The sequence below is a fragment of the Zootoca vivipara genome, chromosome 9 (genome assembly GCF_963506605.1).
Source record: "Zootoca vivipara chromosome 9, rZooViv1.1, whole genome shotgun sequence".
Classification (NCBI taxonomy): Eukaryota; Metazoa; Chordata; class Lepidosauria; order Squamata; family Lacertidae; genus Zootoca; species Zootoca vivipara.
The window spans coordinates 56,849,066-56,862,410 of NC_083284.1; the positions used below are offsets into that span (position 1 = coordinate 56,849,066).

Consider the following 13,345-nt stretch of genomic DNA (forward strand, 5'->3'; position numbering starts at 1 on the left):
CTCTGGCACTATAAAGAGATGGAGGTGGCGGTGAATACTTTCACATCTCTGGGTAAAGCATAAATGTGCCAAAACTTCATACATGGGAAAAGGAGTCTCAGCAGCAAAAGGTGTTTCACTTTCCCTCATTTGTTGCATTTCTCCTGCAACACCATCCCACCACAACTGCTCCCTTCCCCTCCATGAAACTGGGTTTCTTAGGTATGAATTTCTCAGATGCAGCTAGTGGAAAAGCAGGTATGGTCAAGGCATGCAGGGGAGAATCAATGGGGAGGAAAAGGGTAAAGCAAGCATCCCCCAACTGCTGGTTCTCCCCTCCAAATTGCACTGCCTCTCCCATGCATCTCTTCAACTGTTTGGCTCTTAAACCAGGAAAGATAATTACAGCCCCAGCTCCAATTCAAAAATACTGCAGTATCAAATGTATGACTTAACTTCATATTATTTCATGCAGAGCATGTCAGTTACCTTATTATCAATCCTAAAGCTCTCATTAAGTCCTAGACATCTCCTAGCTAGACTCTAATTGAACGGAACATTCCATTATTTTTGGCATAGCTAGTTTTCCTTATTCTACTAGGAATCATAGAAAATAATTGACTACTTTGATGTTAACAAGTCTAGAAAGATAGGTGAAGTGTGTGCGCATTAAGCAATAGTGTCTAGAGTTACAATATAGTTTGTTGCCAAGATGGGAGTGAAATCTAAAGATAAAATGACATCTCAAGAGCCTTTGAAAATGTCGTTGTTAAGGAGAGGTTTTGTAGTGATAACACTGGGGTGGGGAGAGATCTGAGGAGAAAGGAAGCAGAATTAAATGAAGGGCAGTTTTAAAACTGTGGAAACTACAAGAAAACTTGTGACACATAGAACAGATGTGTTATATATGAATAGAAGCGGGATCAATTGAGGAGGAACCAGGGGAGGAGAGGAAGAAGACCACGGTGACCTGTAACAAATCCTTCATGCACAGAGAGCCTACATTGGAGGTGGTTCAATAAGATGCTCTCCTGGGAACAATGCAACCCAGAGCAGGGATACTGCCACATCATTCTCCATTATCTATGTAGCTTGCCGTTCTGAGTGACCTCTTATTGTTTCAAAAGTGGAATGGATGTTTTGGGAATTATCCACTGTGCTGATTTTTTATTTCAGAATTTTGAACATAGCACTGGGTGTGTGCACTTTGCTACAACCTCCAGTTATTACATGTTTTTCCTCTCTTCTGCATCAGTGCATGATCCTCCCTGTTACTCTGCACATGGGGTACATGAGTGGGCATAGCTGCCAAGTCTCCCGTATTCCCCAGGAAACCCGTTTTTCCAGCTGTTCCCAGCTGAAAAAACGGATTTTTTTGTTTCCCCCCGGTTTATTCTGGCACGGTGGCCATTTTGGAACTGGGCGGAGCATGCTCAGAAGCGACTTTTGATGCAGCTCTGCCCAGTTCCAAAATGGCTGCATTGCGACTTCTGGCATGGCGACCATTTTGGAAGTGGGCAAAGCAGCATCAAAAGTCGCTTCTGAGCATGCTCCGCCCAGTTCCAAAATGGTGGCAGTGCTACTTCCGGTCTGCTACTTCCAGTTCGATCCCTTATTTCTCTGACAGGAACTTGGCAGATATGTGAGTGGGTGACAGGGGTGAGATAGGGATGCCGGGACCAGCAACATCTGCATGCCATGAGTATGAGAGAAGGCTTCACTGAATCGAGGTCGAATAGATAGGAGATGCAGGAGGGTTTTTTTGTAAAAAAAAATAACCATCTGTAAACCTTATTGGCCTGGGGAAAGTATGGTTGTTGTTGTTTTGCCTACACGATACTGTGCTGATCCTAGATTGGCCTGATTGGTGTCAGTTTAAATAGTTGGTTGTAAATGACAGTGTAGTATGGGGATGGATTTAACAGTAAACAGAGGTTAGGACAGCAGCAGCTTACTACTTTGGACCCTATAGGGGGAGAAATGATCCCTTCCAAGGTTTGTTTGGATGACAAACCTAAAGCTGTGATCACTGGCGGAGGAACGGGAGTGTGGAGGGAGCGGCCCGCCCCCGGCACCACGATTCAGGTAGGGTGCTATCGCAGCTCCCCCCAACACACGCCACCCCCCCCCCCTGTGCGCCAGGTGCCACACACCCCAGAACGCGTGTCACGCCCCTGCCTGCTCTCTGCCCCCGGTAGCTGAGCATGCAGCTTTGCCACTGGCTGTGACCTGGAAGGACTTCTCTCAACACTGGACTGGACAGGTGAGGTCTGCAGGGTTGGAAACAAATGATGCAGTACCTCTGGACCAGAGTCAGGAACAAGTTGTCCAGATAATTTGGCATTTTGAGGGGAGGGGGATGTGGGTAAACACCTCCTGCTCTCGCCTAATCTCACACTGTTCAGTTTGCCACAGATCTCTTGATTAATAAATGAAGCAAACTTTTAAAACATACGAAATAACAAAGTAAACTGCATTCCTTTTTAATGAAGGAAATTGCATTCAAAAATTAAGGACAGATAATTTTTCATCGCAATTCTCATGTTTGGTCCAGGGCAGGGTTTTCCTGTGCCTATCATATTTCAAGATAGTCAAGGAGTGTTTGTGACCAAAGTCCTATCTACAAATCAATCTCGATCCACCAGGTCACATTTCCTATGGATAATGACTGAAAGGTTTGCACATGTCTATGCCTCTCTAATGGGGATATTAGCTGTAGGACCCAGGTGCCTTCTTCTCTAGCATCCATGAGAGTTGGGTTGACTTGCTTCCTGCTGTACTTCAGCATCACCACCAGAGCACAGGGATTTCAGTTATCATTTCCACAGGAGTTAGGGCCACCAAAGCTCTGCAAAGTTTCTAATCATGCCCTGTCTCTAGGGAACCTCAGGGATGTGAATACAGCTTTCCAGGCCCCATGCCTCTTCCAGGATCAATCCTCCTTCCCAGCCCCTTGCTCCACTGACTGTGAGTTGCACCCCCACCCCCCTTGAGTGTTTTTACCTGGTTACAGCGTGTCATGGTCACAATGCGGTGAAACCAAAAGTAGTTGGTCCACTTATTTTTGCCTCTGGCCTCACCTACTGCTAAGCATATGGTGCTCAGACTGAAAAAAGGTTCCCTGACGCTGCTCTATGGTTTTAGCTGATCTTAGGCCACCACATGGCCACTTACCTGCCTCTAAACCAGGCACCCCAAAACTTCGGCCCTCCAGATGTTTTGGACTACAATTCCCATCATCCCTGACCACTGGTCCTCTTAGCTAGGGATCATGGGAGTTGTAGGCCAAAACATCTGGAGGGCCACAGTTTGGGGATGCCTGCTCTAAACCATCAGCCCTGACAGATACTTCCTGTTTGGTGCACTGTTCCTGGTGCTGCTGTTGCCATTTAGAAGCTACCTTATTCACATTAACATACAAAAGCACAAATGCACCAACATCTACACTATATAATTTATGTTGATGGCTGCTTTGTGAGCTTCCTCCTGCCCTGAAAGTAGATCACATTAACTTGTGCCTTCATAGCTTCAAATCAAATCTTTTAAAGTTCTGTATCTGTTTAAGGGCAGCGGGGGGAAATCGCGTTTGGCCTCTTTGTGGCTCAAGCTTTTAATGAAAGGATGTCCTGCTATGTTAGTGCTTTTCTCTTACTCCCTCTGTCTTTTTCGAGAAACGCTCCTGCTGGTGCCATGCAGTTGCAGCTTTGATAGAAAACACAAAACTATTGTGCAGGATTTGTGGGTCTTCAATACAGATCAGAATTAAAAGGGGATCCTACTATCCTTGTCGGCTCCTTGCCGCTTGATCAATTTTCCATCTCATTATGCCCAGTGTTGGCTTTCAGGATTAGCTTATAGTCAATCTTACTGTAGCCTTGATGATGAAGGGGGAAAGAAGCTATTAAATTTGATTTTCAACTTCTCCCCAGAGGAGCAGGACAACAACAAAGCAATTTGCCCCTCTTATTAATAAGTTGATTGAGGGCAGAGATTTCTGCAGATAACCACAGTGCTTTTTATTGTGCATAGAAGCTGTTTGTTTCTTAATGACTACCTGGACAAACTGCATTGCTGTCATATTTAAAATAAATATTTTGGGGTTTATACTCTCCTTAGTTTAGCCGGGCTCTTTCTGACAAAACGTGGCAACTAGAGTCTGACAAATAAATTATACAGGTGTAATTCAGTTACACCTGGGACCCAGGTGGCACTGTGGGTTAAACCACAGAGTCTAGGGCTTGCTGGTCAGAAGGTCGGCGGTTCGAATCCCTGCAACGGGGTGAGCTCCCGTTGCTCAGTCCCAGCTCCTGCCCACCTAGCAGTTCGAAAGCACATCAAAGTGCAAGTAGATAAATAGGGACCGCTCCAGCGGGAAGGTAAACAGTGTTTCCGTGTGCTGCTCTGGTTCGCCAGAAGCAGCTTTGTCATGCTGGCCACATGACCCGGAAGCTGTCTGTGGACAAACGCTGGCTCCCTCGGCCTATAGAGCGAGATGAGTGCCGCAACCCCAGAGTCTGACACGACTGGACCTGATGGTTAGGGGCGCCTTTACCTTTACCTTTAATTCAGTTATACAGATGTCATTCATTTCACTGTTTGTAAAATATGACCCTTTTATCCTGCTTGTTCCTGCTAACGAGTCTCAGGTTCAGCTAGGCTTTCTTGGGCCAGGGATCATGTAACAGGGTTTATAAGCTCTCAAAAATGACTACAGGCAGCAAAATCTTGCTAGCAAAAGATTAACTTGGGTAGTTTTTATCTTGTCTGAGCTGAATGGTTGACTACCAAGGGAATTTAAAGATGATTTAGAAGGAAAAAAACCTTCCCAAATCTATGGGATATGAGAACTATTCAGAATATGAGCAGCATGTTCAGAAATGTTTAGAATATGATTTTTATTTTTCAGATTAGATTTGGTTATTGATACTGCTGTCATTTATCGGGGCAGCTGAATTAATTGAGGAGCGACAAAATATCTGCCTTCCTCCTGTTACCACAACCAGTCTGCTACTGGTTGTTTTGGGTGCCTCTCCCCTTATATCTTTTCTAGGGTTTCCTCACACACACCCCTCTTGACTTATGGACAGGAAACAGGAAGTGGTGCTCCATCAGAGTCAGGAGATGTTGCCCCATCACAGCTAGAGTTATCCTTTAGGGCAGGCTTCCTCAACCTCGGCCCTCCAGATGTTTTGAGACTACAATTCCCAACATCCCTTACCACGGGTTCCTGCTAGCTTGGGATCATGGGAATTGTAGGCTGAAAACATCTGGAGGGCCGAAGTTGAGGAAGCCTGCTTTAGGGCAATGTGTTCAACGAGGGAGCTCATCTGATTTCTGCCCAAGTTAAAATGCTCATTTTACAATGGTTTCAGGTTGACGACTGCACTCCCTTGTCGAAGTGCTTGAGACCATCTCTCGAGTCTAATGTTCATGAAACACCCAAATCTGCTTTGGAAAGAGAAGGGGACATCAACCTTACTACAACCTCTGTGACACGTGCTGAGATGGCAATGATCCAAAAAACCAGAAGAAAAAAGAACCTTACACTGAAACACAACTGTTTGTTTTAGGCTTACATTTAATCTCTTTGCCTTTTCAGAAAAATATTGATCAGGGCTCAGCAGCACAGCCACATCTAAACATATCTAAGGCTTCAACAGGGAAGTCATTTTCATTAAAAAATAAATAAATCTTAGTTTGACTTAGTTTGACTCCCTGGAAGTTTTAGGATTCAATCTTTTTTAAATAAAATAATAATAATTCTCTGATATTTGGGAAAGAGACAAAAACCACAAGAGCGACTGGCCAGTAAACGCAGTATTGTTTCACTGACATCAGGAGTGAGTGGGTTTTTTTATTTATTTATTGCAGCCTTTGAATATCCTTGGCAGGATAGATTCATAAGAAAGTGAAGGACAAATATGGCTCAAGAGAGAGAGAAAATGAGCAAAAGGCAAACATAGTTTTCAAGGGCAAACCACAGCATGTCAACCCTTCACTGACATTTGTGGCTTGCACATCCTGAAAGAGCTCATAATAAGAACAAAAACTCAGTTTTCAGAGGGACAGGAGTGCTCCACAAACCCCATTTGACAATGAATGAATTTTGACCCATCACAGCTTCAGACAACTTTGATACAAGGCACAAATACATGTCAAAAGGAAAATGCTTTTGTGAAAAGGTCTATGATTAGTTTTGATTCTTCATTTGTAGGTGAATTACTTTCAAGATTTGTTTATGGGTGAGGAGCACACAAATGCTACAGTCATATTAATGAACAATATAACTAACTTTAAAAGCGTTTTAAAGCATAGCTGGTCTATTGATAACTTGCCAAATAAAACTGCAATCAATGCTTTTGAAACACCTACTTGAGGTCTTGGGAAGGATCTGCTCTGATATGGGGAGTCTCCACAGAGTGCTCAAATACAGCCCCTTCTGTGCCTAAAATAAATACATAAATAAGATACAGGATGGTTATATTCTATGTGAAGATCACAGTTTAAATGTATTACATTCCTCAAACAAAAGCATTTCATTGAACTGATCTGTTTAATGTTTCAGCCGCACGTTACTGTTGATGAGGTTTCTTCAAATTAGACTGGCTCTAGAAGCTCCAGCTCCCATCGCTTCATCTTAAGGTAGCATTCAGATTTGTGTCTGGTTTCATGATTATTTTTCTGGTTTTATTCTCTGTACAGTTTAATTTTTTTGTACATGGCTTAGAAACACTAACCATTAAGCGATATACACATGCCTTAAATAAATAATAATTAGCTAAAAACTGGTCAACATTTGAAATCAAAGCTTTTTGTTTGTTTTTTGACATAACAAGACCACAAGTCATAAAAGGGGAGTGGCAACAGCAATTTATTAGTTCAGACTCTCAGCTTTCAATATTGGGCAGCAATGTTTTAACTAGAGGACCAGTGATGTACTCTCTTAAAAAAAGAACAATCATGGAGATGGAGGGATCACCCATAAAGAAATTAGAGATTACAGCAGTCTGAGCGTGGAAAATCTTCTCGGAGGTATCATTTAAATAAGGCAAGAAACCCACAAGATACATGGCCGTTTTATAAATGGCAAGATTCTCAGAAATATTTCTCTGACACAGAGCTCAGCATACATCATATCCATCCTAATTCAGTACAAGCCCCAGCTAGTCATGCATTCGCAAATTGTACTTCCCTGAAACTATGGAAACTGAAAATTTAGTACTCACAGAGACTGGCTGGTGTAAACTACTTATTTCTGCTCAATTTACCAGTTACTGATATTCGGTCTTTGGAAAATGACAATGAATATGGTTTCACTAATACCACTGGAAGCATATATTACAAATTACAGAGCTGAAAGTTTGGCAATAGATCATGTTACCCCCTGCATCCACAGAATGAGCACAATGAGTGTGTACTTGTTATATAAACAGCAAAACAAGGGTTTTCTCCGAGCATTGTCTTGCTCTCAAAAAGAAAATGGCAGCACATTCAGCACAACACCAAATAAAGGCTAAATTGTGCCATTTTATTGGGAGTACTCTAGATGCAAAACTGCCACCATCCTTTAATTCAATCATACATCTAGGGTCACAAAATGAAACCAAACTCAATGTTGCATGTACTGTTCATTTCAACAATGGGACCAAACAGCAAGGGTACATTGGTACATTGTTGGTGTCACTGACCGAAGTTGCCATGGCTTCAAAAGCCTTGGTGCTTCTACAGCTGGGTAAGCAAATGAGAGGGATGTTATTCCTGTAGATACTTGGACCCTGACTTCTCAAATCACAGATGTAAGGAACCTCAGTTGTCCCTGTCTTTGTCAACAGGTGCTCATCATTGTGGCGATGTAGAATTTACAGGTGGATCCAGGATATCAGTTAAATGCTACTGGTAAAAGATTTGTGAGTCATCGTGTTAGAATGAGAAACAATGTGCAACATTTAACAGCTGTATCGTAAAACGGAACCTATGGACTCGGTGGGCATTTGGCTTGAAGTGTTACTTGGCAACATTGGAATATGTGCAGCCAACACCAGTTCTTGGACCAGTATAGGGTTTGAATTAATAATATACAGTTGAACTTCAGTTTTCGAGCATCTCAGGTGCCGAACACCGAAAAATTAAAACGGAACTGCTTCCGTTTTCAAACACGCCTCGAAAGTCAAGCGGCTTCCACTGCTTGTTTTCTTTTTTCTCAATGGATTTTGCCAACCACCCATTGCTCCTCGATTTTCAAATGTTTCGGAAGTCAAATGGTCTTCTGGAACACATGTTAAAAACCCAAGGTTCCACTGTACTTTAATGACAACAGATTGAAACTAGAGGCTTAACACTGCCATTTAGATTATGTGAATGTGTGTACACAAACAATTATACCAATCCCAGCATAAGTCTCCTTAGCAACTCTTTCTTAGGTCATAAAAATCTAAGAAGAGTCATACTGAATGATACCAAAATTTATCTAGTCCATCTTTTGCTATCCACAGCATCCAACTGGACACCTTTTGGAAGCCTACAAGTAGGGTATGAGGACAATAACCTCTTTGCTGTTGCTCCCCAACAAATTCCCAGTAACAGGACACAGCTATCACAAGTAACCATTTACAGCATTCTTCTCCATGAAATCTATATAGGCTAGTGAATATCACATCTTGTGGCAATGAGTCCCACAAGTTAACTCCCTCCTTGTTCCACCTCTCTTCCTTTCAATCTGCCCCAGCTTCACTGCCATTGTCACCTTTCTCCTAAATCGCCTGCCCAATTCATCCATTCACTCATTCATTTGAATCACTTGCCTCTACCCACAGTCTCCTTCTCCCCCCTTACTTTAATGTCTTGTTTCCTTTCTGCCTGCCTATGGACACATTAGGTTTTCTAGCTTCACATTGCCCACCCTTTCTGTGATGGTTGAGCAGCTCACTGACATGGTCTAAGGTATCCCAGTCACAAACAAAAATGAGAGGGTGGGAAAATAATAATAACAATAATTTAATTTTTTTATACCCCGCCCATCTGGCTGGGTTTCCCCAGCCACTCTGGGCAGCTTACAAAGGTACTTTGAAGCCTTGTAGAGGAGTGAGCAGAAGATAGATCAGGATTTCCCAGGTGATCTTCAGTAGATGTTGAGTAGTATACTGCTTTGCATGAATGGCTTGCTACTTGATAACAGCCACCATGTAGAGTGCTTTATGGCTTACTTCCATGCGTGAACAGAAAAATAATAGTACTATAGATGGCTAAAAAGCACAGTGTGTCATTTGTAAAAATGGAATAGATTAAAGCCATAATGTGCACTTTTTTAAAAGGTTATTCAGAAGGTTCTATTTTGATCTTGCCGTTAGTGTTCCTGATTATTACCTATATAATGACTTGCTGGCCATTTAGCCTCCAAAGCATCCTACCTTTTCTCTGTAACACGGAGCTGAATAACAGATGTAGAAGGCAAAAACCACCTGTCATTACCACAAAGCAAAAAGAGAAATGACTTATTGAGAAATGCCCTTTACCATGGTTCAAGTGGGGAATTCTGCAGGCAACAAGAGAGGGAGAGGGACTCGGGCACTTATACACCCTTCTTTAGATCAGCAGGGAGGCAAAGTACGGTTCTTAATTTAGCAGTATGGGGAAAGAGGTGTACTGCAAAGCAATTGACAACAAGGCCTGGGAATCTGACACAGCCGTACCAATAGGAGGAGAGGGCATATGACAGTCATGGAGCCCTTCACTACAATAGCCTCAGACACACATTGTAGCACTGCGGCAACTGTTTTCCACTACAGGACATTGCAGTTAACAGTGAAAGTTGAAAGCAGCTAATACTTTAAGAAACATCATTGATCAGTGATAACATTCTCCCTTTGTACTTTTCAACAGGATTCCTGTGTTAGAGATTTGCTCTGTGTATTCAAGGCTAAAAGTAGGAGATAAAACCGTAGTAGATTTTCCATGTATGGAGACAAGAGGTATCCAACTTGCTGTGGAACCCAGTGCACAGAGCATGCCGGTCAGTAAATTACACAGCCCAAAGTTGGAGTTAACTCTTTCTTAGCAAAAATATGATCTCTACAGACTTGGCTGAGTGTCAGGTTCTGGGAGACATGGGGTGGAGAAGAGCTTGCCTCAGCAAGAGGGGCAGGCACCCATGACTGTTCATGAGCCTAACTCATCTTGGCCTCCCTTCCAGTTGCCAACTTCAGCTTCTGATTCTTCACCTTGCTGCCACAGACTCTCCCATCTCACTAAGCTTTCAAATACAGGGTGGGCTCAGATTCAATTCCAAACACACTTACCTGACATTAAGACCTGTTCATTTAATGCAACCAGACCCCTAGTGTTAAACAAAGTATGAGATGCTGAGAAACGGTGTCACACTAACAAAACTGAAACGGCATCAAGTATTACATGACAAGCTCAGGGCAGGAGTGGGGAACAGTTGACCCTCCAGATGTTGCTGAACTACAACTCCCATTAGCCTTAGCAAGCATGGCCAATGGCCAGGGATGATGGGAGTATTACCGTAGTTCAGCAACACCTGGAGGGCCAAAGGTTCACCACACTTGATGTAAAGCATTTGACACACATTACAAAGAATAAAGTCTACATGTTCTTAACCATGTGAAGGCTGTGTAATCCAGATGTTGGAGAGCTGCTGCCTGTTAGAGAAGCCTATCAGCATGACAGCAGCTATTAGGAAAAGAGGGAAGTTCACTTCGATGGGAAGTCATTCATGCTACAATTGGACATGCCAGGAGGAAGGAAAGTTGGGGAAATTTCAAATAGCTGAAATAGGACACCACATGCATTGCACAGTGTTCATGGTAGTAGTATGGCCGTAGACATGCACAGTATGTGTTTGTTTCTCTAGCAGAATAATTACTCTGTGCCGATATGCCTCAAAGGTTTTTGGGGCACCTTAAAGACAAATAAATTATATTATGGCATAAGCTTTCACGGACTAGAGCCCACTAAACAGATGCATGGAGAGTAAGCATCAGTTGTTGGGCATATGCCATAGAAGAAATGTTACACTTTAAGGTGCCACAATACACTTTGTTGCTGCAACAGACCAGCACAGCTCTCACTCTGGAATCTGTGGCCAAGTTCCAGGAGAAGGATTGCAGCATTTGTTTCCTTAGGTTGAGAGAGCACTGGAGACTTCATGGTGTATTTGGACTACTTGCTTTATTTAACAAATGTACAAGCAGAGCAAAGGACAAAGGTGGAGGCAAACAGGCACTCCTGCAGAAGGCAAACAGATTCCCAGATAACTATTTATGTGGGCCTACAAAACTGTACGCTCCAGTCCAGCTAATTCCACCTAGAAGCACTCAGATCTCTCTGTTCTATCATTGCCCATTCAAAGCTGCTAGCTGCTATTTTACATATGCATCCTGCAGAGCACAGGTCTGAGACCCTATACACCCCACTCTCTAGCACTGCAGGAGAGAATTGCCTATTGAAGGGGCCATCCCTGGTCCTTAAGAAGCATTAACATGCTTCTGTCAGATCCCAGATTTACAGAGATCGAGCCAGCCAAACTCACAGCTGTATTTTCCCTTGATCCTAGTCTGTTCATACAGGCACTCAATTAGTCATATCCTTTGCTGTTATATTTAATCTCCCTTCTCTGTTGTCACCTTGTCCTGATTATCCCCTGTGCCTTTTGATGCCCTCTGTTTAATACTTCTAATGAGCTAGAGTAGGCTTAAAATATTATATAACACCCAAAGAGAAACCAAGCTAAGTTAAAATAAAAGCAATGGAATAAATTATGGCTCCCTTGAAATCGGCATCAGTTACTGCTGACCATCACCAAATGACTGTTAAAAAGCAACAATCTTAATGCTTTTTCTGTAGTTTGGATATCACTGCTAACTTCTGAAAAATTAGTGCAGACATTTGGCATCAAGTGAAACTGAAGCACCTTCACCAAATCATCTTGAATCAAATTATGGTTCCACATTTAAAATGCCCACCAACAAAAATCAAAGCTCTTTTCCCAAACGTCCTTATCACTTATAATACACTATTATTGGGTCCACAATTGTACTGTTTGGCAGGTGGATCAAGTTGGTCTTACTAAACTACATACCTGTTGCAATATCTGGTAAGCAAAGTTACAGGTGTTGGTCTGCCGTAGTTGAAACAAAATTAAAAAAAAATCCTTCCAGTAGCACCTTAGAAACCAACTAAGTTTGTCATTGGTATGAGATTTCGTGTGCATGCTTATCCTATTTGCAAATGACACCAAACTGGGAGGGGTAGCCAGTGCCTCTGAAGACAGAATTGGGATACAATATGACCTTAACAGATTGGAGAACTGGACCAAAACTAACAAAATGAATTTCAATAGGAACAGGTGTACTACACTTAGGAAGGAAGAATCAGCTGCACAAGATGGGGGACACCTGGCTTGCCAGTACTATGTGTGAAAATGATCTAGGGGTCTTAGTAATAGTACCGCTCTATTCCGCCTTGGTCAGGCCACACCTGGAGTACTGTGTCTAGTTCCGGGCACCACAATTCAAGGATATTGCAAAGCTGGAATGCTTGCAGAGAAGAGCAACCAAAATGATCAAAGGTTTGCAAACCAAGCTTTATAAACTGGGTATGTTTTGCCTGGTAAAGAGGAGACTGAGAGGCGATATGATGGCCATCTTTAAGTATCTAAAGGGCTGTTACATGGATTATGGACCAGGCTTAGTTTCTCCTGATCTGGAGGCTAGGACCTGAACCAGTGGATTCAAGTTCCAAGAAAGGAGATTCTGACTAAACATCAGGAAGAACTTTCTGACAGTAAGAGCTGTTGACAATGGAATAGACTCTTCTAGGAGGTTGTGGACTTTCCTTCCTTAGAGGTTTTAAAGCAGAGGTTGGATGGCTATCTGTTATGTATGATCCAGTTGAGATTATTGCATTGTGGGGGTTGGACTAGATGACCCGCATGGTCCCTTCCAACTCTACAATTCTATGATTTATGAGTCTTGTTCCTAAAAGTCTGCCAAGCCTATCTCAAATATGTACCTGTTTCAAAATTGCTCACTACCCAATTATCTTTACAATACTCTTTTACAATGTCATTATTTCTCAACCATATATATATATATATATATATATATATATATATATATATATTGCCTTTGCTGCTTTCCAGAGTAATTGAGCAATTTGATATTTTCCATTCATCGACCCCTTAACATAGCAGCATATAGTATTTCCAAATTAGTAGATGCCCGTTAAAGACAAATAGCGGATGCATCTTCGGTTTACATTTATTGAAAGCAGCATGTGTCAATCCTGAGAATTCCTAATTGAAGCAAACCTGCTAGATCCAAATGAGGGAAGAGATGCAGCTGAATGT

General features: G+C 42.4%; 1 protein-coding gene across 3 annotated transcripts in view; it reads right to left on the reverse strand.

Annotated features, from left to right (window-relative positions):
• The window catches only part of SGCZ (sarcoglycan zeta), a 190,529-nt gene that overhangs the window by 12,273 nt on the left and 164,911 nt on the right, over positions 1-13,345 (reverse strand). For all 3 annotated transcript variants that reach the window (XM_060278820.1, XM_035112879.2, XM_060278819.1), the window contains one exon: positions 6,352-6,424. In XM_060278820.1, coding sequence (XP_060134803.1) covers positions 6,352-6,424 — 73 coding nt within the window. The remainder of the gene's footprint in view (positions 1-6,351; positions 6,425-13,345) is intronic.